Source organism: Sinocyclocheilus rhinocerous, unplaced genomic scaffold, assembly GCF_001515625.1.
Source record: "Sinocyclocheilus rhinocerous isolate Xijiao unplaced genomic scaffold, SAMN03320098_v1.1 scaffold2895, whole genome shotgun sequence".
Taxonomy (NCBI): domain Eukaryota; kingdom Metazoa; phylum Chordata; class Actinopteri; order Cypriniformes; family Cyprinidae; genus Sinocyclocheilus; species Sinocyclocheilus rhinocerous.
The window spans coordinates 17561-45314 of NW_015662606.1; the positions used below are offsets into that span (position 1 = coordinate 17561).

Consider the following 27754-nt stretch of genomic DNA (forward strand, 5'->3'; position numbering starts at 1 on the left):
TTATGTTATGGTTTGTTTATTGGATATATTCTGGGTGTTTCACAACAAAAGCAATACAAAGAACGTTCCACAAGCACATCCTCAGACATGATGGGCCATTTCTGTCGTGAAGAGAAATAGCACCAGATTGAGCTCTTTGTTCGGTTCTCTTCAACACTGCAACAGTATCACCATGACAAAGACAGTTTCACTGGTAGCATGAACACAAATCCAAGGTTTTGCGTCATGCACCGTGTGCTGAGCAGACATTTTTGAAGTCTAATATCCGGCTATTGCCTACAGCAACAGTTATGGGTCTGAAATAGGATCTACTTGATGGAAACAGCATCAGTTTTTCAGTTCACGTGGTGCTATGCAGTTCTTTGTTCTTGCAGAGATAAGGGAGCCAAGAAGTGGACAGGAACTGGTCCAACCACCCTGAAACAATTTCTAATCAGTTAGATCATACATTATGGCACCATATCTGCTGTCCACAAAGTGCTATTTTCCACAGGAATGGAACGTCTTTTGGAAGGTAGCATCTCTTCAGTGCAGCTGATTGGATGTTTTTTTTCCACATGCCCTTCTGCTCCCATTTTCCCTCCCTCCCACATACACTGTCCACCTGTTTGACTATGATCCTCATCTCAGTGGCTGGTCACAGTCGAGGCGGGGCTGTTTCAGGTGGGTGTGAGCAGGACGAGTCCTCACTGCTGCTTCCGGGACCAGAGACGACCTGCGATGGCACCTAAAGAAAATCCCTGTTTCTTCTGTTGCGCGAGCTCCGAAAGTCTCTGTTCTTCTTCCTGTACGTGAGAAACATTCATGCAGTATTAGTAAACACCACTTTATATGCCATCTGACAAGGAAAAAGAAATGTAATGAGTACCTGTGCAAGCTGTGCTTGTCTTCTTTTGAAGGCTTCAATGGGGTCTTCCTCATGGGCATAGTTCTCTAGCACTGAACGTACATCCTCCACTCCGCTGATGGCTATAGCTACACACCATTTACAATTGGTCAAATGATTTGTACAAATGAAACTCCCATTTGCCCGGAACTCTTTTCAAACACATGCATACTCACTTTTAAGGAAAGCAGCCAAGTCATAGAGTGTGCGATCCTCTGAGTTGCCATCCCACTTGCGCAGTGCCAAGCCATTGAAAGGCTGTAGACCGAAGGCCTCTCGCTTGCAGTCCACCACAATGACTTTAGAGGAGTCTCTGTTCAAACAAGACACGTCCTGCAGGACAAACAATTAGTGTCATTAGTGAATATCATTTAAGCGTATGCACCATCTACTGATTTTTACCAACAAGGTTATTTAAAAAAAAAGTTTTAAATGTGCAAGGTGTTTTGACAAGTAAAATATCCCAGAGTTAAACCTTTAAACCTAAAACAAAATAAAAAATGACAATAAAATATCAAATTAGACAAAAGCAATTATTTAATACATAAATTATAAGTATAATAATTTCTTAAAATATTAAATATATAATATAATGTACAAAAACATACATGATTAAATTAATATATAATTAGTATTTTTATAGATGTTTATATATATATTGTTTATTTGTTTATAACTTCGCGCCATGCCAGCTACCACAGCTTTATTCATGGCAAGAAAAAACAGAAAAAGTACAAAAAAAACTAAGATGAAAGGTAAATTAATCTATCTATACAGTATTTATAGATAGATATATATAAACAAATTTCATTTAAATAATTTTATTAGTTTCTTTGATAATATGGTCTCACTTCATTAAAAATCTTTTCTTAAGAATCAACTAAAAAGGAGTTCATCAAAATATGCTTCAAAGATAATGTACTTGAAATACTGCTTATTGCTGTTGCTATCATTTTAATGATAAAAAACTAACAAAATGAAGAATATAAAAATAGAAATATATATGCAACTATACAAATTAAATTATATTTAATATATTTGAATTCTATTTATAATATAATCATATTATATACAACTATTATTTTTTTCATTTACATTTTACTTTACATTTTTAGACTTGTATCTATCTGTATATATGCTGAACACAGCAGTCTTTTTTTATTTTTTATTAAAATGAATGTTAGCAACAACAATGTGATAAAAGCCACTCTAGGCTGTGTGGTACAGTGATTTTACTATGGTTAAATCCCCAAAACACCCCTTACCTGTGGCAAAATCACCGCTCAGCCCCTTGCGGCCTACTGCTTCAATAGCCCTGACATCTAGTAAACTAGCTCCAGTCTACTTATCACAGCTATACATACAAATTGAGGTTAAATGTGACCTCTCACACCCCCAAACGTTTCTGTGACACTGATGCGAACCATATTTACACCTATGCATTTGTGGAGGGGTGCAAAGACTTAACACCAGCCCATTGGCCCCGGCGTTCACCAGCTCGCTCACACACAAACACACACTCTCTCCGGGCCAGCTGTCTCAGTGGTGGTCCGACAGAGCAGATGGACAGGGACGCTGCACTCTCTCTATCACTGAGGTCATCAGCATCCCCCTGAAGGACCGAAAAAAAAAATTGCGTGTGCGAGAGATGGAGGGGCCCTGAAAAGAAAGCCCTCTTGACGGTGGCACACTCCGTAGCATTTACAATAAATTACCCATATCTGCCTTCCCTATGAGGGACGCCCTGAACCCCACCGGGAATGAGAGTGTGTTTCACTGTATTTGTTATTGAGTGTATGAGCGTGCATGTATAAGTAATGAGATTTTTATGGATTATTGCTACACGTGACCTTAATGGCATCTAAATCACATTCAAAATGTGAAACCTCATGATAATTAGTATGTTTATGTGAAACCTAATGATAATTAGTATGTTTATGCAGCTAGCGTGTATTTGATCTTAAATGTGTGTGTGTGTGTGACCAGAGCCATGTAACGCAGCGGGCGTAAGTGTGTCATGTTGCCGAGTCAAACAGTCTCTCCAATTCCCCAGGTGAAACATTGGAGCACAAGCCGGAGGAAGCGTGCCGCTAACTATACACACGTGCCACGCTACACACCTGCCAATCAAATCCGTCCCGCCCCCCTTTCTGTGTTGGGGGTGGGGAGCAGCATCTACTGGTGTCATATCTGTACCAAACGGTTCACAGAAAGGCTACCTTGGGAAACTGAGCACAGTTGAGTTTTACATAAATACCAGGGAACCTTTCCGTCATGCATCGCTCAAAGCGATCAAGTTCATGCTGGCCCAAAATGCATTATGCTGCTTTGGCTTTTAGTATCAATCTTGTCATGGCACCAGTTTTCTTCACACTTCTCATTGCTTTTCCTAAGTGTATAAGTTGTTAATTCTTTCATCAGCAGTATTTCTTTCACAGTTCTTTAGAAGACACACTTATCCGACTTGTTTGCTCCTTCCCCCACCCGCTTCTGAGAGCCAGATGGGAGGTGAGGGAGGGAGAGAAGAGGAGAGGGGAGGAGGGTCAAGCGGAGTGAATTAAACGTGGGTTGGCAGAAGGTGGATGGAGAGAGAGTGCTGATGGGGGTCTGGTGTGGATAAGGCCAGACAGGCAGTGGTGAAATGTGACCGAAGCGAAGACCTATTGCGCAAATACACATGCATACACTCATGTCTGTTTCTGTACGATCAGAAGCAGCTATGAAGTAACGTGAGTGTATGAAATTTTAACCATTTAAATTCGGCACATTAAATTTAAAAACACTGTTAAATGTATGCTTTAGCAAATCTCAAAATGAATGAATATATATTTTTCATACTATACATTATAATACTGTGTCAATTTACTTTGATTAATGACTGATTTTTTATTTTATTTTATTTTCATTTCTGTTTTGTTTTTTAAATGTAGACGAAAAAAGTATATACTTTCAATAAGATCAGTTATCCACCATAAAATAAACGTAATTATTTATAAATATTATAATTATTTTATAAAACGCAAAACAAAAACAAATTGAGATCAAAAGACATTTGCTCTAATTTGTTTTAGTCCATTACTAGCAAACGTGTTCTACAAGTTTAAATGTAATATCTTGAGATTAATAATAGTACTTTAACATGCAATTAAAGAAATTGAGTTAAAAGAATTACTTTACAATGTTTTATACATTTTTTGAAATGTTTTTGAAAGATGCCTCGTATGCTCACCAAGGCTGCATTTATTTCATCAAAACTTCAGTAAAAACAGTAATATTGTGTAATAGCATTACAATTTAAAACAACTGTTCTATTTGACTATATTTTAAAATGTAATTTATTCCTGAATGCATTAAAATGCATCATTACTCCAGTCTTCAGTGTCACATGATCAGAAATCATTCAAATATGCAGATTTGGTGCTCAAGAAACATATTTCATTATTATAAAAAGCTGAAAACAGTTGTATTAGTTTCTACAAAAATATTAAGCTGAATATATTTTTCAGAAATAAAAAGTTCAAAAGAACAGCATTCATTTAAAATAGAAACCTTTTGTAACATTACAGATGTTTTACTGTCACTTTTGATCAATTGGATGCATCCTTGCTGAATAAAAGTATTAATTTCTTACCAAAAAAAAAAACTCAGTAACTCCAAACTTTTGAATAATAGTGTATAATAAAGAATAAAATAATAAATAATGCCCTTCAGCAACGTGACACTGCATATGATTATTGTTGCTAAAGCTGATTTTAAAACAGAATTTGAATTTGTACACTGTAATGCAATAGTAAATTTGATCTTAAGCGTTGTGCACCATTCACAAACCTAATGAGGAGAAAGCTTAGGTAATGACGGACGGCCTAACGAAGGAAAAAGGAGGGGGCAGAAGGTTAATGAGGCCTGAGAAGAAAGATTGGAGGAGGAGGGGAAGAAACTGCTATTGTCTTGGGCTGTTGAGAAAAGAAAAAAAGAATAAGGACATAGCAGTGGGGAAATCAATGGGTGAACAGAAGGACGGCATGCAGAAGAGACACGGGGGGTATCGCGCCATAATGTTGCCCGGGTCACTCAGGAGAGGGGGGCCCATGGGGCGGGATCTTGAGCAATACTGTATTACATACACATGGAGGAGCTTTACTCATTGCCATTTGTAAGAAATTAGGAAGTTAGCAAATGTACGTCTGTGAATCAGGATTTTAGCATGAAAATGAGCACATTTTGAAACTTCACAGTTCTATGAATGAGTTTCCCCAGAACACGTAGACTTTGGTGAAACCAAACTATCAACATCTGTACAAGAAAACATTATAATTTATGGTTAAACGAGCAGCATCTCTCTGAGGCCAGTGAAATATTTCAGTGTTATGCGACATATGGCTTATCTCAAATACTGTGACTCAAAAGACTCGTGGCCATGTAGGGGTGAAATACCAGACAGCTGAATTTTTTATGGTAAGTGGCGGACACTGGAACAGAGAAGTGTCCTAAATACTGAGAGTGAGTTTGCACACATCACCAACAAAGCATGATATCGAGAAGCAGATGAATAGACAAGCAGATTGTGAAGTTTACCTTAACGTGGTGGCCCTCCATGTAGCGTGTGGCATCTCTGAAGAGTCGGTACATCACAAATCCTTGAGGGTCTATACTGTCAATCAAGGGGTATGCCGTCTGCTCACACACAAACATACAATATTATGTGTTCAGGAATCAGATCAGAAGCAGATTTGGAGAAATATAGAACTTGCTCACCAATGGATCCTCTGCAGTGAATGAGTCCCGGTTCAAATAGCTGATAAAAACATCAGCATCTATTGGTGAGCAAGTGATGCAATGCTAAATTTCTCTAAATCTCAAAATGAGAAAACAAACTCATCTACATCTTGGATGGCCTGAGTTTTGAGTAGATTTTCAACAATTTTTCATTTTTGGGTGAACTATTCCATTAAGTAAAGTAAAACGTAATATAGTGGAATCAAGACATTTAAAGTTACTCATAATACCATTTAGCTATACAATATTGTCAAAAGCATAAATGACAAATGCTAGTTGCTCTAAAATTTGTGAAGCATCAAGACAGTGGATGGGCCATTTTTTGCACAGCTAAAATGCTGAATTGACATTTGCATGCATTAGAATAAAACAAATCCACAGCAGCAGCAAATGGCTGTTCAATCAAAACAAGGCTCATTTGCATGACTTTACAAGTGTGCCACACCAACAAATCAACAACAGACACACACAAACACTAGCAGACTAAAGGTCTCACACTGATGGCATCATTTAGGAAACGTTATATTTGAGCACAAGACTGTGTGTTTGTTGAATCAACAGACAAGTAGGTGTGCCACTGTACCCAAAATAGCATCTATTGTAAGCGGGTTCAACGCTAAGCAGGGTTCAAGAAACTTTTCCTTTCAACTGCAACTGAAACAGTGTATGCACTATTGTGGTAAATAGTCAGTCCTCACCACCACTGGGACTCACCATGCCCGTCTCTGATGTGAAGATGACTATCTCATAGAGCGGGGCCAGTTGCTGGAACAGGTAGTCTATGCCAGGCCTCTTCTTAAAACGCCAGCCAGTGGCCAACTAGAGGGGCAGAGGAGATCCAGAAAACATTAAAATACAGCATAAACAATCATTTTCATTAACATTATTTTAATAGTTAATATTTTATAATAATATAATAATATTATAATAATGAATCTTTTTTTATTGGCTATTTTTGTATTTAACTGCTCAGTTTGTATGTAAATTTACATTACCGTTCAAAAGTTTGGGGTCAGTACCATTTTTTGAAAGAAATTATTAAATTAATACTTTTATTCAGCAAGGGTCAAAAGTGACAGTGAAGACATTTATCATTTTACAAGGGATTTCTATTTCAAATAAATTCTGTTCTTTTGAACGTTCTATTCAATAAAGAATCCTGAAAAAATTTATGTTTGCACAAAAATATTAAGCAACACAATTGTTTTCAACACTGATAATAGTAAGAAATGTTTCTTGAGCAGCAAATCAGCATGTTAAAATGAAGGAAGGATCATGTGACACTGAAGACTGGAGTAATGGCTGCTGGAAATTCAGCTAAATTACATTTTAAAATATATTACAATAGAAGATTTTTTAATTGTAATAATATCTCACAATATTACTGTTTTTCCTGTATTTTTGATCAAATAAATGCAGCCCTCGCGAACAAAAGAGACATATTTGAAAACATTTTAAAGAAATCTTTCTGACCCTGAACTTTTGAAAGGTAATGTATTTTTAAAATTTATTTTAATGCATTCAGGAAAAAAGGAAATAATAGGTAACAGATTTTTGCCATTAGCAGCCCACTGCTGGTCTCCTTATGCAATCTATGACGTGTTTTGCTCATAGGTGGTGTTTCAGATTTCTTGTGTGTTGCTATTTAATCTCAAACATCTTTAGACGGCCCATCTGGAATACATTTTTAATCAAACATGCTGTTGTACAGCCTTTCTCAATCATTTACTGGAAAGCAAGAGCCTGACTATTGCGCTCATCAGTCTGTAGAGTAAAGGCAGAGCAAAGAGGCATTTTTCACAATTGATTGTATTAAATATATGTCTTTAGTCAAGTTAGTTGTATTTAAGCATCAAACTCAACAAACTCTTCTGTACTGTGAGACAGAACCCATACTTTTGTATAGTTTAGAGTAACAGATACTTTAATTGCGCTTTTATGTGGCACTGAACACTTATACCCGAGAATACATGTCAGAAAAAAACAAAAAGAGTACAGTCTCAGACAAAGCTTCAGGTTCAACAAAAATCACTGTGCTATGCGCCACGGAAACAGTCTGCTGAGGTGTGTCAGGTTACAGGCCGGCTATGCTCCACCTGTCACCTGTGTGTGGCCCTTCCCTCACAGCTGGCCAGGTAGAGGGAACAAAGGGGAGGAGGGAGCAGGTGGCTGGCCCAAAACAGCGTTCCAGATGGCCTCATATGATCAACAGAAATTGATAAGGACAGTTTGTAATAAACTGATAAGCTAAGGGTTGTTTAATAGTAATTCAAACCGATCAAATAGAGACATTTTATTGCAGTCTGGAATGGATCTGAGTGCACAAAAATACACATTATACAGTGTAGGAACTAAACGGCCACGAAAAGTTTACCAGGGGATCAATCTAACCAATCTAGGTTTCAAAATCATTTTGGCTGCATTTACACTGGAAGTCTATAACGCACAGAACCATATCCGATTTTTTTGGCCCGTCTGTTTACATTCAATTTAGACACGACTGGTATCCGATATCTGTGTTTAATTCCCGCCCAAAATGATTGTGAGTGATCGCTTTATATGCACATGGTAGACCCTCTGGTTTTGAATGGCCGTGCTATTAAAATTATTTATATAATTCACATCGAGTGACCATTATTATTTGCCAGCATGGACAACAGCTGTCATGGATGTTTTGCAGCACAAAATCTGACTGAACGGATAAATAACGGAAAATTACGGTAATTTTCATTTGGTATGCTATTTTATCTACAGCTCGTTAGAGGTAGGATTCTTTAGTGAAATAAAGTAGCGCCAAGATGATATTTATTTAAATGAATTCGAATGAATTAACGAGAGAGAGAGAGAGAGAGAGAGAGAGAGAGAGAGAGAGAGAGAGAGAGAGAGTGAAGCTTGCAAACAAGGGAAAGTTATCACCTCATTGCTAAGAAATATAATGTAGCTTTTAGTAGCGAAGCTGTTGTATTTATAAAATTCACAGGGCAGGGGTTGAAAACCAGCTCCTGAATGTGCAATTTTTTAAAGTTTCCATCTTAATAAAATCCGAGCGCATACAGCACAACGGCATTAAAACGCTATCTTTATGGGCAAACTTGTCACCCTCGCATTGGGAGTTCTGCAGGGAATCGGATGCGTGTGTTTAGACGTAGGTCGGATGTCCAGATATCAGATATGTATCCAATTAAAATCCACATTTTGAAGTGGCTCAGATCGGATGCGAAAAAAAAAATCGGATCTCGTGTGGATTTTTGTGTTTACACGTGTGCAACAAATTCCGATCTGTGTCAGATGTGAGCAAAAAAAATCGGATTTTTTTGTGCCAGTGTAAATGCAGCCTTCGTGTTAGATCTATAAATATAGATCTGAGAATGTGAAGTGCATGTTCCGCAGCTCAAGGTGGCTCACGGGTAGTTGACATGGTCTATGGTGTGACACTCTACGTCCACCTCAAACTATATTAAATAGCATTTTATAATTATAATACATGCAGAACCCTTTTCCAACTCAGAGAAAAAAAATGAAAGGTATTTGAGATACAAATTGAAATGACAAAAAAAGTCACATTGGGTGTTTGAAAAATTACTAGAAATAAAGATGCTTTTTATTTTATTTTTTTAATTGGAAACAGGCTTCCATAGAGTTTATTTGCTCATATTAATTGCACTTTTTAAAAATGTATGTCTTTTTTAGTCATACTTATGTGATGTTAAGTGTTAAGTTTTTAGTCCATTAAAATTGAATAAGTAAAGTAAAATATGAGAGAAAAAAAAATTATAGAAACATCCGATTACACTACTATTCAACAGTTTGGGGTCAGTAAGATTTTTAAAAGTTTTTGAAAGAAGTGTCTTTTGCTCACCAAGGCTGCATTTATTTGATTAAAAATACAGAAAACAGCAGTAATATGGTGAAATATTATTATAATTTAACTGTTTTCTATTTTAATGGTAAAGGTAAATGGTGGCGAAGCTGAATTTTCAGCAGTCATTACTCCAGTCTTCAGTGTCTCATGATCCTTCAGAAATCATTGTGTTGTCTTTTTTTTTTTGGAAACCTTGATACATTCTTTTTCTAGGATTCCTTGGTGAATATAAAGTTCAAAATAACAGCATTTACAAGAAATCTTTTGTAACACTATAAATGTCTTTACTGTCAGTTCTGAGAAATATGTCGCATCTGAATAAAATGATTAATTTCTTAAAAAAATATCTTACTGACCCCTTTTGAAACTTTTGAACAGTAGTGTGCATTGGTCTTTCCTCAATCCTCAAATACAGGTGCTCTCGTGGTTATTTTAATTGAGCTGACACCTACCGACCACTCTGGATGAAGGAGGACATCGGTGAGCTCCAGCACTAGAGTGTATGAGGGCTGGTAGTAGGGTTCTCTCAGAGGGTCTGGGAGAAGCTTTGGGCTTGTGGGCTCGATGATCATCTTACAGAGAAACAGAAAGAGAACGGTTTTATTTTATATTTAAAAAAAAAAGATATTATATATCTTTCTTATGCAGATATAAATGAGGAATATTTTCTATATGCTCTAACCTGTCGGTAATCTTTGAAATATTTGAAGGTTCTTCTGAGCTGCTGGATGACAGGAACATCTAGAGGACAGAGAAATCAGACTGGTCAAGCCAATTTTTTTTCATATTATTTATGTTTATTTTAACTCCTCAATTGTCTTCAACTTACTGTATAAAATGCAAATATAAAATGTTAAGTCATTTTAAACCATTAATAGCTTACTGATAATAGTTACATCAACACATCCTACAATAATGGCCACTTCAAGACAATTTACAACATCCCCATTCAAAGTAAAGTTATTAGCCCCATTTCATGGCCTCAGCTCCTTCCAGTCACCACATGCCACCTCAAGCGGCAGAAAGGACAGATAAAGTGGCGGCGCACAGGTTCCACGCGCCTCCTGACTGGCCCGCTGTGCGTCTGTTAAGACCCGCCAAGGGACCCCATCAACAACATCAGGGCACGAGGAAGGAGGCTGATTGGGAGACATGGGGGGAGGGACAATATAAACTGCTTAAACACTCTTTCCTCTGGCCGCTTGAGCCCTTTCCCTCCTTTTCTCCCCTGTTTGATTAGTTCGGAGGGGGGGTGTTTGTGCTCTATGAGGGAGCATGTGCCTGTTGGCAGCCTCCAATGGAATAAGCTTTCCCTTGAGACTAATGAGTGAGATGAGATGGACGTCTCGTCATATTGAAGGGAGACATTGGTGGTGTTAGTAGGTGACATATATATGGTATCAGCAAAACAGATTTGTTTCTGTAAAGTAATGGATTTATAAAGCAAACATGAAGCTGTGTCAGACCAAACACCTGTTGAACAATGAATAGTTCTCCCAAAATGTTGTCACTTCCTCACCAATGCTCTGAAGACATTCTTGCTTTGAGGAACCTCCCAAAAAATCTTAAAGAACCCTCAAGCAGTTTTCCCCCCATAAAAGTGCTCGAAAGCCATTCAATAACTTTGTTTACGAACTATTTAATTATGCAACTCTGAGATCAAATATGGCACCCGAGATGTATGAATTCCTTTTTTCCAGAGTGAATAATGACTTAAAATGTATACAAACCAATTGTATATCTTTAGGAGACTTATATTGACTACTTTTATGGTGCTTTTGTAACATACCAAAATTGGGAGCTGGAAAAACTCTTTTTGGAAAAAAAAACATCACATGCTTTTGGAACAACATTAGTTAATAATGACAGTTGGTTCGTTTTTACACTAACGTTCAAAAGTTTGGTGTCAGTAAGATTTTTTAAATGGTTTCTTATGCTCAACAAGGCTGCATGTATTTGATTAAAAATACAGTAAAAACAGAAATATTGTGAAATATTATTACAATTTAAAATAACCATTCTCTATTTGAATATATTTTAAAATGTAACGTATTCCTATGATGGCTAAGCTGAATTTTCAGCAGCTCCAGTTTTCAGTGTCACACATTTCTTATCATTATCAATGTTGCAAACATTTGTGCTGCTTAATATATTTATGGAAACATTAAAATGATTAAAAAAAAATTTTTTTAGGATTAGCTGATGAATAGTTTATTTGAGATAGAAAATGTCTTTACTGCCACTTTTGATCAAAATAATAATAATAAAAATAATCTTTGAACGGTAGTGTAGCGTAACCATTTATTTTACTTTTTGTATGATTTCCAATGGAGTGTTCAGAGAAAGTTTATTCTCTTCACATCGACTTAGTCGGCTGTTTAACTCCATCCAAACTGCCACATCTGTCCCGGCATAAGCCCTTCCTTCTCCACAAGGCCAAGATCAATACAAGGGGTGAACAGTTGCAAGAACCGTTACCAAGACTGATTCAAGACGACACCTGAAAAGCGTAAAACAACTGGGTGCAATTTGAAGAGTCTCTTGTGCTAACCTTGTTTGTCAGTGTAAATGCGAGGAGTCCCATTGTTGCTTCACAGAGCTTTCACAGGCTTTCTGGAGGGATGTCCTTTGAGTCTCAGGCAAGGAGGGAGGGAGAGGAAGATCGATGGCTAGGCCTCTGGACACAAAGGCCTCCCTTTAATCCTGCACTGGGTTAGCATATGCTTCGCTTGTTTGCCAAAGGCCATTACTCAATTGCCTTTCTTCCATCCCTTTCTTTGGGAGCCTCTTGCTTTTTTTACTACCTGTCAATCGCTCCTTTCTCCAGCCGTGAAAAGTGGTCTTTATTTGCCACCCCTCTCTCATTGCTGTCATATGGGGATCTAACTGTCCTATGGATAGAGTACCAGGCTCGTGCTCGTGTTTTCCTGGGTCATCTACAGCTCACCGTTTGTTTGATTTGAGTATTGGAGGCTTTTTGTGCTTAAGGACGAAATAACAAATCTGACCCACTAACCTATCACTCCCTATAACCAGGACAACTCTACGAGTCTGATTCTGTTCTTTTCTCCAAACTGATATAATCAGAAGTAGTGGTTGTCCAATATATCTTTAAGGCCTTCCTTAAATACTAAGACAGCTAAATATGTTTATGTGTAAACACCCATATATACTGTGTGTATTAGACTACTGGAATAACAATATATGTTTAAACCTGAAGAGAAACATTTTCAATTTTCACTTCAAATATGAATTCAGTAAATGTAAAAAAAAGAAAAAATTGTTGAACACAAAATTATTTGAGAAACTGATACCAGTACTTTTGTTAAACAAAAATGCATTAAAGGGATCAAAAGTAACAGTAAACACATTTATAATGTTAAAGATTGTAAAGATTTCTATTTCAAATAAATTGCATTTTTTTTTAAGATTTATCACGGTTTCCACAAAATATTAAGCAGCACAACATTGATAACAAGAGATAACAGATTAGAATAGTTTCTGAAGGATCATGTGACACTGAAGACTGGAGTAATGGCTGCTGAAATTTCAGCTTTGCATCACAGGAATAAATGACATTTTAAAATATATTCAAATAGAAACTATTTATTTCAAATTGTAATAATATTTCACAGTATTACTATTTTTACTGCATTTTTTATCAAATAAATGCAGCCTTGGTGACCATAAGTTTTAATAATTATTCTAATTATTTAAAGGGTTAGTTCACCCAAAAATGAAAATTAGCCTGTGTTTTACTCACCCTCAAAGCATCCTAGGTGTATGTGACTTTCTTCTTTCAGATGAATCCAATCGGAGTTATATTAAAAATTGTCCTGGCCCCTCCAAGCTTTTCAATGGTGGTAAGCGGGTGTTGGTTGTCAACAGTTCAGAAGGCGTGAAATAAAGTGCGCGCATCCGTAATAAAACGTCCCTCACACGGCTCCGGGGGGTGAATAAAGGCCTCCTGTAGAGAATCCATGCATTTTTGTAAGATATTCCATCCATATTTCAAACGTAATAAACACTTTTTCTCACTTCCGCTGACTGTCATACACGGAAGACATGCAGACGGATGACGTAAGACGTATGCGCAGCACGCGCGCCTCTGAGAAATGCAGGAGCAAAGGAAACAAAGTTTCCTTACTTTAGCAAAGGAAAACCAGTCTCCTCTTGGCTTATATCGAAATCCTCTGACATGTTTCTTTACAAATCATCGTTTTGTACTTCTAATTCGTGAACGGCGTTCGTCACTTATCACACAACGTCGATGTCTTGCGTCATCCGCCGGAAAGCCTTCCGCGTATGACAGTCAGCGGAAGTGAGAAAAAATTGTTTATTACGTTTGAAATATGGATATCTATCATACAAAAATGCATGGTTTCTCTACAGGAGGCCATTATTCACCCCCCGGAGCTGTGTGAGGGACGTTTTATTACGGATGCGCGCACTTTATTTCACGTCTTTTGAACTGTTCACAACCAACACCAGCTTATGCCCATTGAAAGGCTTGGAGGGGCCAGGACAATTTTTAATATAACTCAGATTGGATTCGTCTGAAAGAAGAAAGTCACATACACCTAGGATGCTTTGAGGGCGAGTAAAACACAGGCTAATTTTCATTTTTGGGTGAACTAACCCAATAGCATAGTCCCCACCACAATTATAATGATTGTGACAAAGAGGAACTGAAATCGTTGAAATCAATTTCAGAATGATTTTTTTTTACAGCTGATTAACGATAAAAACATTGACAGCCAATCAGAATTTGAGAGTTTTAAGAACTTGAATATGTAAGTGGCAGATGATAAAATTGCAGCACACTCTTTTAATAAACCGAAAGTTATCGGCTATTGGTCTGGACACTAATATAGTTATTATAAGATGTCAATGGGCTGTAAGATTACATACTTTTTTTCTTTGAATTTTCAAGTTTCTGAGATCCATGCCTGGCAGACTAACAAGGGATAACAGATAACAATAAGCGTAATGCCTTCAAAGAAAAGTGAGCTTTCATACCTGAGCATTACACAAACCCTCCTCTTTTTATTTCCTGATTATTGTTGTTGCTATCAGTTGGTGATGAAATCTTTGTGTGTTTAAGCCCAAGCAAAACAACCCCTCCTCCTGACAACCCCTCCTCCTGATCTGAATCCACGCGTTACCACTGCAAACAAGACTACACTTGTCATTTCAGAGATCAGACCCAGGTGATGGGTAAACCTGTCGTTACATTACACTCCACACTTTATACCAGTAACACAAGTACGAAACCATGTGGCTCCATAAATTATACCACTGGCCAGCTGCCATCTCGTACAAATTGAGTGATGCAGGTTTTGATAGAGGGTGGGTTGGCGCAGGATGTGTATATAAGCGTCTTCCATTGAATGCCGTCTCTTGGCAAGGCAGAAAAGGTTTTTTGGAGGCACACCTGTTTGCCATGTCCCCTCTCCCTGAGGACGGTGCCTATCAAGGGTCCGCTCTTCATCCCGAGAAAGGAAAAAATGAAATTGCATCATATGACCCCTTTAAGTGAAATAGGAAACAGAGTTTCAAGCTCCAAAATGACAAAAAAAAAAAAGACATCAAATGTAAAATTTAGGTTAAAAAATTGACACTCTTTAAAAATTCACAATGTGTGTTTCACAGGGGAAAGAAAGTCATACAGGTCTGGAACAACATAGCGGTTATTAAATGGTGACTGAATTTCTATTTGTATGTGAACTATCCCTTTAAAACTGAAAAAAGAGGCACAAGCCTCATAATTCAACAACCCACAATTAAGAGTCAATGTAGCATGAATGAAAGCGATGAAACAACTGCCAATATGAACTGGCACATGCGCCACATGCCACTGGTTAAGGGCCAATCTGGGTATGTGAGAGACTGATGCTTGCAGGGGCCATGTGCAGGGGCTCAGTCCCATGAAACATTTGGTTGTGAAGTGGGCTGACACCCGCTGGCACTGGGTAAAAGGTGCTGCATGGCACCAGAAATCCATCATGTGCCATGCTAACCTGACAGGTGAACAAACACACAACATGCAGGCCAGAAGGGTCCTCATCTGCTAAAAAGGGCTGTGTGAGGGGGCGAACAATACTCTGCATTCAAAAGGATGGGGAATGACAGCATTTGACGTTTGTAGACTGAAGGTCTCTATTTTATTTTTGTCATGCCAACTTCCTTCTGAGCTTTGAGCTATGCATTCAGTGCCTTTAAATCCACTTAAAGTGAAACTAAACTGTCTTATAAATTTTTTCATAAAATATTTAATAACTGCCTCAGGGCCTTACATGTGTTCAGATAAGGGGAGGACTTACCATTATCAAACTCATCTGGAATCTGGAAAAAAAAAAAGAAAAGAGGTGAGATACAAGTAGACCTGTTTTTAATGCACACTGGTACATCAAGTCATCACATGTGGGTATGAGGATAGTGCCTGCACAAACTAGAAATACAACAACAAATTAGCAGTAAAAAGTTGGATAAAACTCTTTTGATTCTTTTAGAATGACAGGTTATTTTTTATTTTCCGTTTTCCTTTTAGTTATGTTTTAGTAATTTTGCTTTGCATTTTTGCTATTTTTATTATTTTTTATGTCTATATATTTTTTTATATTATATATAAATTTTTATTTTAGTTTTAATTATTGCAGTGTATCATGTTAAACTAAATGAAAATGAGATATGTTGCTTTGGCAGCTAGCTAAAAATATTTATTTTTTCAGTTAATGTTTAGTTCAAATTTTAGTTTAGTTAACTATAATAAATAACCACAGGACCACAGCACCCTCTTCCAGGTAGAAGATCTATTACTGAACATGGCACATCAGGCACAGCTAAAATACCTTTTGGCATATTACTGTCAGAGATTAAATGTAAAAATATATAGTTCTTTGGTCTTTTAAAGGGTAGTTCACCCAAAAATGAGAATTCTGTCATTAATTCCTCAACCTCATGTCATTCCAAACCCATAAGACTTTCGTTCATCTTCGGAACACAAATAAAGATATTTTTGATGAAATCCGAGAGCTTTCTGACCCTGCATAGACAGCAACGCAACTGAAACTTTTTATGGCCCAGAAAGGTAGTAAGGACCTCGTTAAAATAGTCCATGTGACGTCAGTGGTTCAAACTTAATTTTATGAAGCTAAGAGAATACTTTTTGTGCGCAAAGAAAACAAAAATAACGACTTTATTCAACAATTTATTCTCTTCCGTGTTGTGTTCACAAGAGCACAACGACGCATGCGTGTGCATTCCTCTGCATGCAAACAAGGCACTGGGCCATAAAATGGTTCAACTATGTTGCTGTCTATGCAGGGTCAGAAAGCTCTCAGATTTCATCAAAAATATCTTAATTTGTGTACCGAAGATGAACGTCTTACAGATTTGGAACGACATGAGGGTGAGGAATTAATGACAGAATTTTCATTTTTGTGTAAGCAATCTCTTTAATAACAATGCACATTAGTCCACCAATAAGCACCAAACCAATGAATATTCAGCTGCATCTGTCAGCAGGTTCTCCCCCTCTTGGGGTCCAGGACCACCACATGCTGCCTGGTGGGATGGTTAACAGTACAACCTGGGCAAAGGGCCTGTTTCTAACCTCTGTCATTCTCCTAATGCATTCATTAATTGTACAGGAACAGCTCTGGCGCCCTCCACTGGACAAAACTGCACAGAGCCAGTATGCAGAAACAAAAGACTAAGTGCTTTTTTTGGGCTGAAGGGGAAAATTCTGACTCAAGCCTCAGTTTTCTGGTTCATCACATGCAAACGTCACTCAATTATAAATGTCACAAAAAGCATAAATCAATGGAGTTAAGACAATCTTCAACACGTTGTTGAGAATGAAGAACATACTCTGCCCCCTGCTGGTGAACTACATTTTCTGACTTAAGTCAGTCATGTCATTCCAAACTTCTTTGACCGACTTTCTTCTGTGAAACTTTCTTCTCTGAAAAGATAATTTGAGAAACGTCTGTGTGTTTTTTTCCCCATGCAAGTTCAGTCAATGGTTACCAAAACTATTTGGTTCCTGAACATGTTGCAAAGTGCCCCACGGAAGAAAGAAATGCAATCAGGTCTGGAGTGAAATAAGGATGAGTAAATGAGTATAGAGTTTACATTTTTGGCTGAACACTTTATGTTTCAGTCACTGCTTGCAAAGAGATAAAGACGACAGATAATACAAAGAGAGATTGTTGTTTATATTAATAAAGCCATATTGTTAAAAAATAATGGATAAACTACATGGTTATGGAAATAACACAGTATATGCAAGTGTGCCTCTACCAAATGAGCATGCAAGCAAAAATATTTTATTCATTCGCTATGACTAAATTATGAATTTTTATTCCAAGAGAATCCACAGCCACTGACTGAAGATGAAAGCATTGTAACCACACAGAGAGCACTAACTAGTAACTAACTACCCACAAACACACTGCTATTTAACATACATTAGTATTCCAGGTGGATATGCACTACCTTTCAAAGGTTTTGGGTCAGTAAGATTATTAAAAAAATAATAATAAAATAAATACTTTTATTCATTAAAGACACCAGTCTTACCAAAAACTGTCACATAATGTTCTTTTGTATCAAGGTATTCACAAAAAAATATGAAGCAGCACAACCGTTTTCAACATTGATAATAAGAATAAGAAATGTGCTAACACGGCACATGCTGAGGCACAGAAACAAACTCCAACAGCCATTGTGGCCATTATATGCACCAATAAAGATTAAATTCTGTTCTATGAGAAGAGGATTCAGCCTTTGGTCTCACGCTGTCACCTCCCTTAAGTGCACTTCAATTAAGAACACTGGCTGTAAAAAATGGCACCCTAAAGCCTGGCACACTCCACATATATCTCCAACAAGGTCTTAACTACATGTGAAGTGTGCCCAGTTAGGAGATCACTTGTCCAAAAGGCAAGCGAGCCAAAAGGGTCATTAAACCAGACACCTGTGCTTAGTGTGTCCTTTAAGTCACTTGTAACTGTAGGACATTATTAAAAGGTTTAATTCACATGACAAATGCTGGATAAACAGTCTGTTTGAAGGCTATGGCTTTGATGAAAGTTACTGCTTTCAAAATAGTCCTTGAGCCAAACTCTAGCATAAAATCGGTTACTACCCGCTGGAAATTACAACAGCCAACCACTTATTTTTTAAATATATAAATCAAGCAAAATGTGTGTTGATGTCAAATGTGTAACAGTGGTAGATGACAAACAATCCATTCACTGCAGGCTTTCCCACACTTTACCGTTACAGGCTAAACTGGCTGAATGTTCTTTTGAAACTTTCAATAACTAAAAGGTGCAAACAATTTCCAAAACACTCTGGCAGGATGACAAGACCTTCTGGCAAGAAGTCTAATGAGCAAAGTCTCGCCGGTGTCTTCGGCATGAGAAGCGTGACTCAGCCTTGAAAGGCCTGGCACACTCCATTCACAACTCTTACGAAATCTCAACTGTCTGAGAAGTGTGCCCATTTAAAGTGATCCACAGCCTACAGGAGCTCCAGTGACAGACGTGTGAGGAACTCAAGCTTTGAGGCAGCAATCTTCCCGAGGAAACACCACAAGCCTTTACACATAGCACACTGATGTGAAAGGTAAGCCCTTAAAGGGATGGTTCCTTTAAAAATGTCTAAGAGCCTAAAATACTGTATTGTTTTAAAGGGGTCATATGATGCGATTTAAATTTTTCCTTTCTCTTTGAAGTGTTACAAGCTCTTGGTGCATAAAGAAGATCTGTAACACGTTTCAGAAAGGCGGGGCATAGAGAAACAATAATGTGCAGTATGTGGAAAATGATGTGTTTTTTTAACCTTAAACCGCATAAACATTTCATTACACCAAATACACAAAATAATGTTCTTTTTAGCAACATCATATGACCAATTTAAAATGATCGCTGATGTCAATCATATTGCCATATGACCAGGAACAGTGGAATTTTTTTTCCAGCCCCCAGATTGTTGGATTGAGCTGGGGAACTTTGGGTTACCAGCTTTGAACCACCATATTACATGACCCCTCAAAAAAATAAAAAAACCTTAAATAAAACAAAATGGTAACATTTTTTCACAAGCCCTCCCAAAAATAAACTAAATAGTAAAAATCACTGAATATAAAAATGAGTTTAAAACAATTTACACAACGATTAAAATAAATAAATAAAATGGTTAAAAAGTTATTTAAAAAGAACTTCAAAGCAATTTACACAACCCCTCAAAGAATAAATGTTAAAAAAAGAAAACAAAAATGTAAAAATAAGCTCAAAGCAATTTACACAACTCCTCAGAGAGAGAGAGAGAGAGAGAGAGAGAGAGAGAGAGAGAGAAAACAAATCAGCAAAAGGTACCATATTTTAAAATAAGCTCAAAACTAATTACCCAACCCCTCAAATAATAAATAAAATTTTACAAAAACAAGTAAAAATAAGCTATTTACACGACTCCTCTGGGGGGGAAAAAAAATAGTAAAAACATACTGTATTTAAAAATAAGCTCAAAGCAATTTATACAACCCCTCAAAGAATGAATAAAATGGTAAAAACAAGTAAAAACAAGCTCAAATCAATTTACACAATCCCTCAAAGAACAAACAAATAAAATTGTAAAAACATATTTAAAAAGTTCAAAGCACATTGGAAATAAAATGGTACTAAACTTTAAGCATTTTCTGTCTTACATTTAAAAGTAAATGTACTAATGGCAAAAAAAGACAGACATATGACAGCCTGTCTATGGGAAGAGAGCCAGGTTTCCAGTCCCACATTGTCACCTAATTGACATCCAATTGGAGCGGGCAGAGGTGATAATTTTTTACAACAAAAGGTCTGGCATACTTCACATTTGTCTCCTATGTGGTCGCATGCACATGTTAAAGTGTGACCTTTGAAATAAGTGAAGCAAGCAGACCAGGAGAGGTGGAACCAGCAAACCAGATTTTCCCATGAACACACCTTAGCCCAGCACATGCCACAGTTTAAAGAGAGTTTGAAAGGTGTGTGGTTTATAGAGCACAGCGGCAATGAGGTGACACCTGTGATCTCACCCGGCATGCTGTGAAAAGTGTGTCTGTGCAGTGGACACTAAACCAAAGAGGTCTGAAAATGAACACCTTAACAGTTGGGTCCAAATCCCATGGTTAGGAGAGCTGGCAATCCCTTTGAAACCCAATTTTTCCAATATGATCAAAAAGGTTCCTGCAAATGTACTTATAGAAGCTCACATTACTGAAGAAATGTGTGAGAAATTGCTTCAATATTTAGCAAACCATTACCTTTGATACCTATCTTTCAAATAATCTCTCTCTTGCAAAGTCTCCGCAGCCATTCACAACGGTACCACGACACATGCGTGTGCATTTCACTGCTTGTAAACAAGGTGCAGCGCATCTGTGTTCTACGTCAGAACACAGGCTCTTGCGTCAGCAACACCACACGCATGTGTCGTTGTACTCTGGTGAACGCGTCCACTGACACAGAAGAGAAGAAATGATTGAATAAAGTCATTATTTTTGTTTTCTTTGCACTCAAAAAGTATTCAAGTAACGTTATAACATCACGGCTGAACCACTGATGTCACATGGACTATTTTATCGATGTCCTTACTACCTTTCTGGGCCATAAAACGTTTCAGTTGCGTTGTTGTCTATGCAGGGTCAGAAAGCTCTCGGATTTCATCAAAAATTTCTTAAAGTGCCCTGCCCTTATTATGCCATTTCGAATATTGCCCTTTCATGCAGTGTGTAATGTAGTTGTCTGTGAATGTAAACTATCTGCAAAGATGTGAAGATGACAGTGCACGGTAAATAAAGTAATTGTTTCTCCAAAAAAAAAAAAAACGAATCGACTCTGAATCACCTAAACGAGTCGTCTGGAATACGAATCCCACTTCGGCCGCAAACAACTTGACCCGCCCTCAAGCACTGTAGCTTTCTGTGGTTAACTTCATGTCGAGAAGACGATGTAAAAAGTAAATTTTTTGTTTTATTTTCACTTCCAAATGATGAGGCTGCAAAAAATCAGTGATTGACATTTTTTTTTCAACGATACCACAGCAGTACAACCCTAATATTTTGTTGTGTTCCTGTCATTTTACTGACGACTGCTTCTCTAATCTCAGGGAGTTCAACGCGGGATACACAAAACACTTGCTCTTGAGAGATGTATCAGTTCCCTGCAGTTTATTTGGACCAGATTGCTCCTCTGAAACTTGACCTGTAAGTATGATTAATAATTGATGTTTATATTTTCTAGCAATCGTTCAAAATTAATTTAATTCTCTATAAAATAGGTGTCTAATGCTCAACTAATGCAGAAATACTACCTGTCGTACTTCGTGGCAGCAGAGGTTTTCACCTTCGCTTGGCATATAGTTCCCACATGTGCACCTAAATAAATTATAACAATGACAATGCTCCAGTTGTGCTTGCGAATCAGTGTCTGGTTGGTCAACTAGACGTTTCATCATCGGACTCAGGCTCGAATTTATAAGGTAAAATCGATACCATCTTTCTCTCTATACATTCTCTCCAGAGCTGTCATTCAGTTATGGCAATGGGCGTATCGTTTCCGACACCTGCTATACGTGGTAGACCAATAACAAAGCCATCTGACCAATCAGAGCAGAGTAAGCTCACAGAGGGGTTTAGAGAGACTGATTCTTCGAACTGCTTTGTACGAATCGTTTACGAATAATTGAGAAATGCGGTGAAATTAAATGTATATTATGAGAAAACTAAAGTGTTTTTTGACATTGCATGCATGTAAACCTGTTATAGGAGCCTCCCAAAACAATATTAGGAATAGGGCTGAACGATTTTGGAAAATAATCTAATTGCGATTTTTTTTTACCAATATTGCGACTGCGATTTAATATGCAATTATTTTTTAAAGCTCTTTATGTTCTGTATTATTCAACAAAGACAAGCTATAAATCATTGTATAGTATGACCAACACACTATTAGATAGATTAAACATAAATGTTCTTTTCTGTAGGCCAGGCCTATATGTTACGATGAAATTAGGTGATGCATAAATTGATATGAATGACATTTTTATTTAACAACTACAATCACAGTAGTACAAAGTTAAAATGATTTGCAACTAGGGCTGTAGCTATCGATTTTAGTAATCGAGTATTCTACAGATTATTCCATTGATTAATCGAGTAATCGGATAAGAAGTAATTTTTCTTTATTAAAGAGCAATACTAAATATGCAAGAGATAATAAATAGATCTCTTAAAATAAGCCCATGCTTTCTCTCGCCGTACTTTGATGTCATACACCAATCGATCTTCAAGTCGACCACACCTCTTTACTCTCACGTGTCACGTGACTGAGTGTAATCGCAGCCTCTGCTGTTGAAAAATCGCGTTTTTTCATATCGCAATATTATCGCAAATGCAATTAATCGTTCAGCCCTAATTAGGAACTTTAAAAATGGCATAATGGGGGCACTTTAATTTGTGTTCCGAAGATGAACAAAGGTCTTACAGGTTTAGAATGACATGAGGGTGAGAAATTAATGACATAATTTTCATTTTTGGGTGAACTATCCCTTTAAGTGTCCAAATACTGTCTGGGTTCACTGTAACAATGCAGGAAGAAGACTTAGATTTTAAAGATCACAGTAAACTCAACCAGATATGACAAGATATAATCAGTTTGTGACAATGAACTTTAATCGTACTTTTAGTTCTCCAAAGACAGTCAATTTTTTTATTTGCTTAAATTAAACAAGCATTTGAATTTATTTTATTCACCTGCATATCTGTTTATTCATCCAAGCATGCATTTACATTTCTCAGGAGTCTATATTTGCCAAGTATTTTATTAGCTACTTTAAGTAGTGGTAACTAAAAACAGTTAAGTGCTTTACATAATAAAATTAAGACAGTAAACAAAACAGGTTTTTGGTCTTTTTGTTTAACAACACCAAAGCGTTCCATTTTGACTTCCTCTTTTTTTTTTTACTTCACGAATGCATCAGGTATTATAAGATAACAATGAATACTGTTTTTAAAGCATTAATTAACATTAATCTAGATTAATAAATGTTAATCTGCAAAATTATAAAAAATATATTATAAAAGAACAGTAATGTATTATGTTCAACAAACATAAATTGACAATTGAACAATAGTATATGAACTGAAATTAATCTAGATTAATAAATGCTATCAAAAAATTGATGTTCATTACTAGTTGAATTGGGTAAACATGATACCCAATGCATTAACTAATGTTAACTAATTGAATCTTATTTAAAGTTTTAACAAATAATCTCAGCACTAAATTTAGGTTAACGTAATGTTGCTCATAATTTGTCTATCCACAACAATTTTACAGTCCATTTACAGGTGTAAAAAATAATTTGTTTTTAGAGCTAACAGATCTTTCTGACAGAAAGAGTTAAGAAACTGAGGCATAGAATTATATATAAAACACATAGTAACACACCCCAGTTTGGGGTCATTATTTTATTTTAAAAAAAAATTTAAAAACAAAATTAATACTTTTATTAAACAAGGATGCATTAATATTCTAACATTCATTAAAAGTGACAGTAGAGACATTTATAATGTCTCAAAATATTTTTATGAATTTTTATATATTATGTTCTTTTGAAATTTCTATTAATCAAAGCTATTTTATGATTTCCACAAAAATATAAAGCAGCACAACTGTTTTCTTGATTAATGGCTGCTGAAAATTCAGCTTTACCATCACATGAATAAAGTACATTTTAAGATATATAAAAAATTTCACAACATGCTGTTTTACTGTATTTTTGATCAGCTTTGGTGAGCTTAAAAGTTTTTCCGACCACAAACATTTGAATGGTAGTGTATGGTAGGTACATGTACAATTGTTTCTGCTATAAAGGTCTATTCTCATTCTCCATTAGTAATTTACAGAAAGATAGTGTCAGACTGATCATAAAGCCAGTCCCTGAGACGGAGGAAAAAATTTACAGTACGGGAACAGGATGAAGGTCTCATATTCACAATAAGATCACAAGAGCTGAGAACAATGAAACCCAACCAATATAATGGATGAGGTGTGCGATCAGGCACCAACGGCCCTATGAACTTCCGTGAGATCACACTGACCAGTGAAGTGTGCCCTTACAAGTGAGCTCTAACTTAAGCAGGTAACAAAACAGGATGTCTAACAAAGGTGGAGGTGTGCTCTTTAAAGTGAACACCTTTTTTAATTCACACCTCTGGCACATGCCTCCACACTAGGTGCATTTGGCATCTACTTGTGAAGTGTGCCTCTTTAAAGGTGGGTGGCTTCCAGAAACATTACAAAACCTTGCTAATTTGATCTTTTATAAGACAAATATGCTCATAAAATGCTCATTTACGAGCTCTAAGGCCTTTAGCACCTTAAAAAGATACAAGTTTGGAATGAAAAGGGAGTAAATAATGACAGAATTTTCTTTTTTGGGTGAAGACATTGAACATTGAAATGACAATATATAGTACTAATTCACTATGACATTGAGAATATGAAATGAAAAAACAAAATGTTGGTTCTTGTCACAACATCGTGGTCAAGCTACAATTACAGTAGCACAGGTCTCTCGCATAGGAAAGAGAGGTACAAAATGCAACACCAACAATCAAAGCACATTTCACTCTGGTCTCCTGTGAGACTGTCTTTGTAAATAGAGTCGTTTGAAGTGGGCCACCTCGAGAGGTGCTAGAAGTCTGCTCACTGAAGAAAGAAAATTCACAGCACTTTTGAGAAGTGTGCCCTACAGAGTGAAAATCTTCACACTGATACCTGATTGAACTGTCTGCCAGGCAAAAGAGACTGATGGGGGAGTGCAGGTGAGAAAGTGTGCCATGGTAAATAGTGCGGCTTAGAGCATATTAAATTACCATATTAGAAAAAACGGAGGGAAAAGACGGACAGCTGGGAAGTGTTATGACAAACTATCACCATTAAGATACTTTTAGGCTGCTAATTAAATCTATTCAGCTAAAGTTGTATTAACTTTTTCTCTTTCTTGATACGGTGGTGAAATTCATAGCTCATTAGAATATGTACAAAAGATGTATGGGTCATTTCATTTAAGTCTTAAAACCTGATTTTGTGAAAATTCGTGCTTACCTTATTTCCTTGTTCATCCACAGAATTACTACCTAGAGAACAGAAACAAACCAGAAATTTTTTTGTCATGATTTCAAGATAAGAGTTTAAGCAAAAAAAAAAAAAAAACATTAAATGAGATATTAAATATCTAATAGATATTACAAGCTTATCTTAGCTTTTTTGACACATATTAATCTTTATTTGAAAATATCACAACTCATCATAAACACAATAACATTTCTGATATTTTACACATACAATTTTATACCCTTATCAATTCATTATTTAATTCTTTTTAAGTAAAATAATAATTTGGACTTAAATGCAAAAAAAATTTAAATGGTTGGTTAATAAGTAAAAACACAAATAAATACAAATAAATGACAGGACATATGCAAGTTAAATAAATATTTACCATTACCACAACTTAATCCAAACAAAAAGTATTAATAATAATAATAATAACCAGAGTAGCACATATGATATTTTTATACAAAATACAATAGCAAGTGACATCCAAAAACCCTCATGATAATCCAGAACAATCCACAGAATAATCCAATAATCCAACATTGCCAGTTAAAAATGTTTTGAATAATCCGAACACACCAGTCACAAAACTTTCAAATAATCCAACAATGTTCAAAGAAAATCTTCAATCTTATACAATTCTAATGCATTGGTGCCCACCCTTAGCGAAAGAAAGCAACAGGCAAACTCACCGAATATGTACATGATGCCGACTGTGCTTCCAAGACCCATAATTCCTGCTAACCGAAGGACTACCTTCTTAGCATATGCCGTGTTCTCGTTCTGTTTTTTGTCCTCACCCTGTTCATTTTTCTTGTGATCAGAGTAATCACCTTCTGGAGGAGGCTGGCCCTGTGAATGAAGTGTCAAAAGCATCCTACTTTACAGCTGCCTGGGATCATGAGCATTAACTGACAAACCATGAGTTTTAAGTGAATTTCTCAACAAGAGTCCCATCTTAAACATGGAATGTTACACAGCAGCTAGTTTGAATATTTATTTCTGTGAGTGACTAATTCCTAATATGCACCAATTCCATTATTTTTGAATGGTCTGAGGAGCTGTCCCATTGTCCTTTGACAGACATTCAGCCCTTTTCTGTATTCAACAGTCAAAAGTGGGCTCTGACCTTGTATGGCACAGCTCCAATGTGAAAGTCATAAAAAAGAAAATTTAAACTACACTCAATTGTAAAGTTGCATTTTTTGCATTATGAACAAACTAAGTTTAACCCTATAAAGCATGTCACAGTTATAATATTTAAAACATGAATTCAGAAGGCCTCTAAATTATCAACATGACAACCATAAAAGCCTGATGTATCAAATATGATACAAAATATAAAACACATGTATACTTTTAAGATTTTTTACAAATATTTTGTCTAAAGCGTCAATAAACTGTTCCATTTAAAAGTAATACATTTTTCTGATTATTATGTCATATGGCAAGCTTTACAGAAACTCAGAATCTTCATATAATTAGCATTTGTAATCCAGCTCTGTCCTTTACAACCATTTATAATGCTACGTATTCAAGAATAAATGTTATATAACGCACTGATGATGTGAAAAATATAATCAATGATACTGCTCTGTCATACATAACACAGACTGCCTGTCTGACTTCATTCAAACCACCACCTGTCAACTTTTACTAATCAGACAAAACCATTTGACAATTTTGGTCTTTTATTCATCAACATACTCAACGCCTAAGTACTAACATGTAAGAATGTAAATATTTTTCCATAACACGATAATTGGCTGTCTAATACCCTGTCATGTATGAATGTCAGGCGGTCATAGCGCTCACCTGGCTTTTCTGCTGCTGCTGAAGCCTCTCTTGCAGTATTGCCTGGGCCAGTCCTCCTGTGGCACTGCTACTAGACGTGTCCGCGGAGAGAGCCCTGACAACATCCAGCGCCGCAGGGGCTGTGGAGCCTCTGGCCCCCTGCCTCAGTCTGAGGAGGCCCCGGCTCGCCCGGACACACATGGGATACACAGACACCGCCGACATCTTGAATATGATGCAGCTAGCACACGGAGCGCGAGTGGAAAG

The 27754-nt window shown here is 36.7% G+C and overlaps 1 protein-coding gene across 1 annotated transcript; it reads right to left on the minus strand.

Moving 5' to 3' along the window:
* LOC107728222 (mitochondrial import inner membrane translocase subunit TIM50) lies at positions 1-27754 on the minus strand. The gene is made up of 11 exons (XM_016538321.1): positions 27509-27754; positions 26386-26545; positions 25682-25713; positions 15848-15869; positions 10207-10265; positions 9977-10096; positions 6377-6481; positions 5462-5560; positions 1063-1219; positions 869-975; positions 1-785 (listed from the first exon to the last, which is right to left on the minus strand). Exons 1-11 carry the CDS (start codon positions 27710-27712, stop codon positions 687-689), a joined length of 1164 nt encoding a protein of 387 aa, XP_016393807.1. The 5' UTR covers positions 27713-27754; the 3' UTR covers positions 1-686.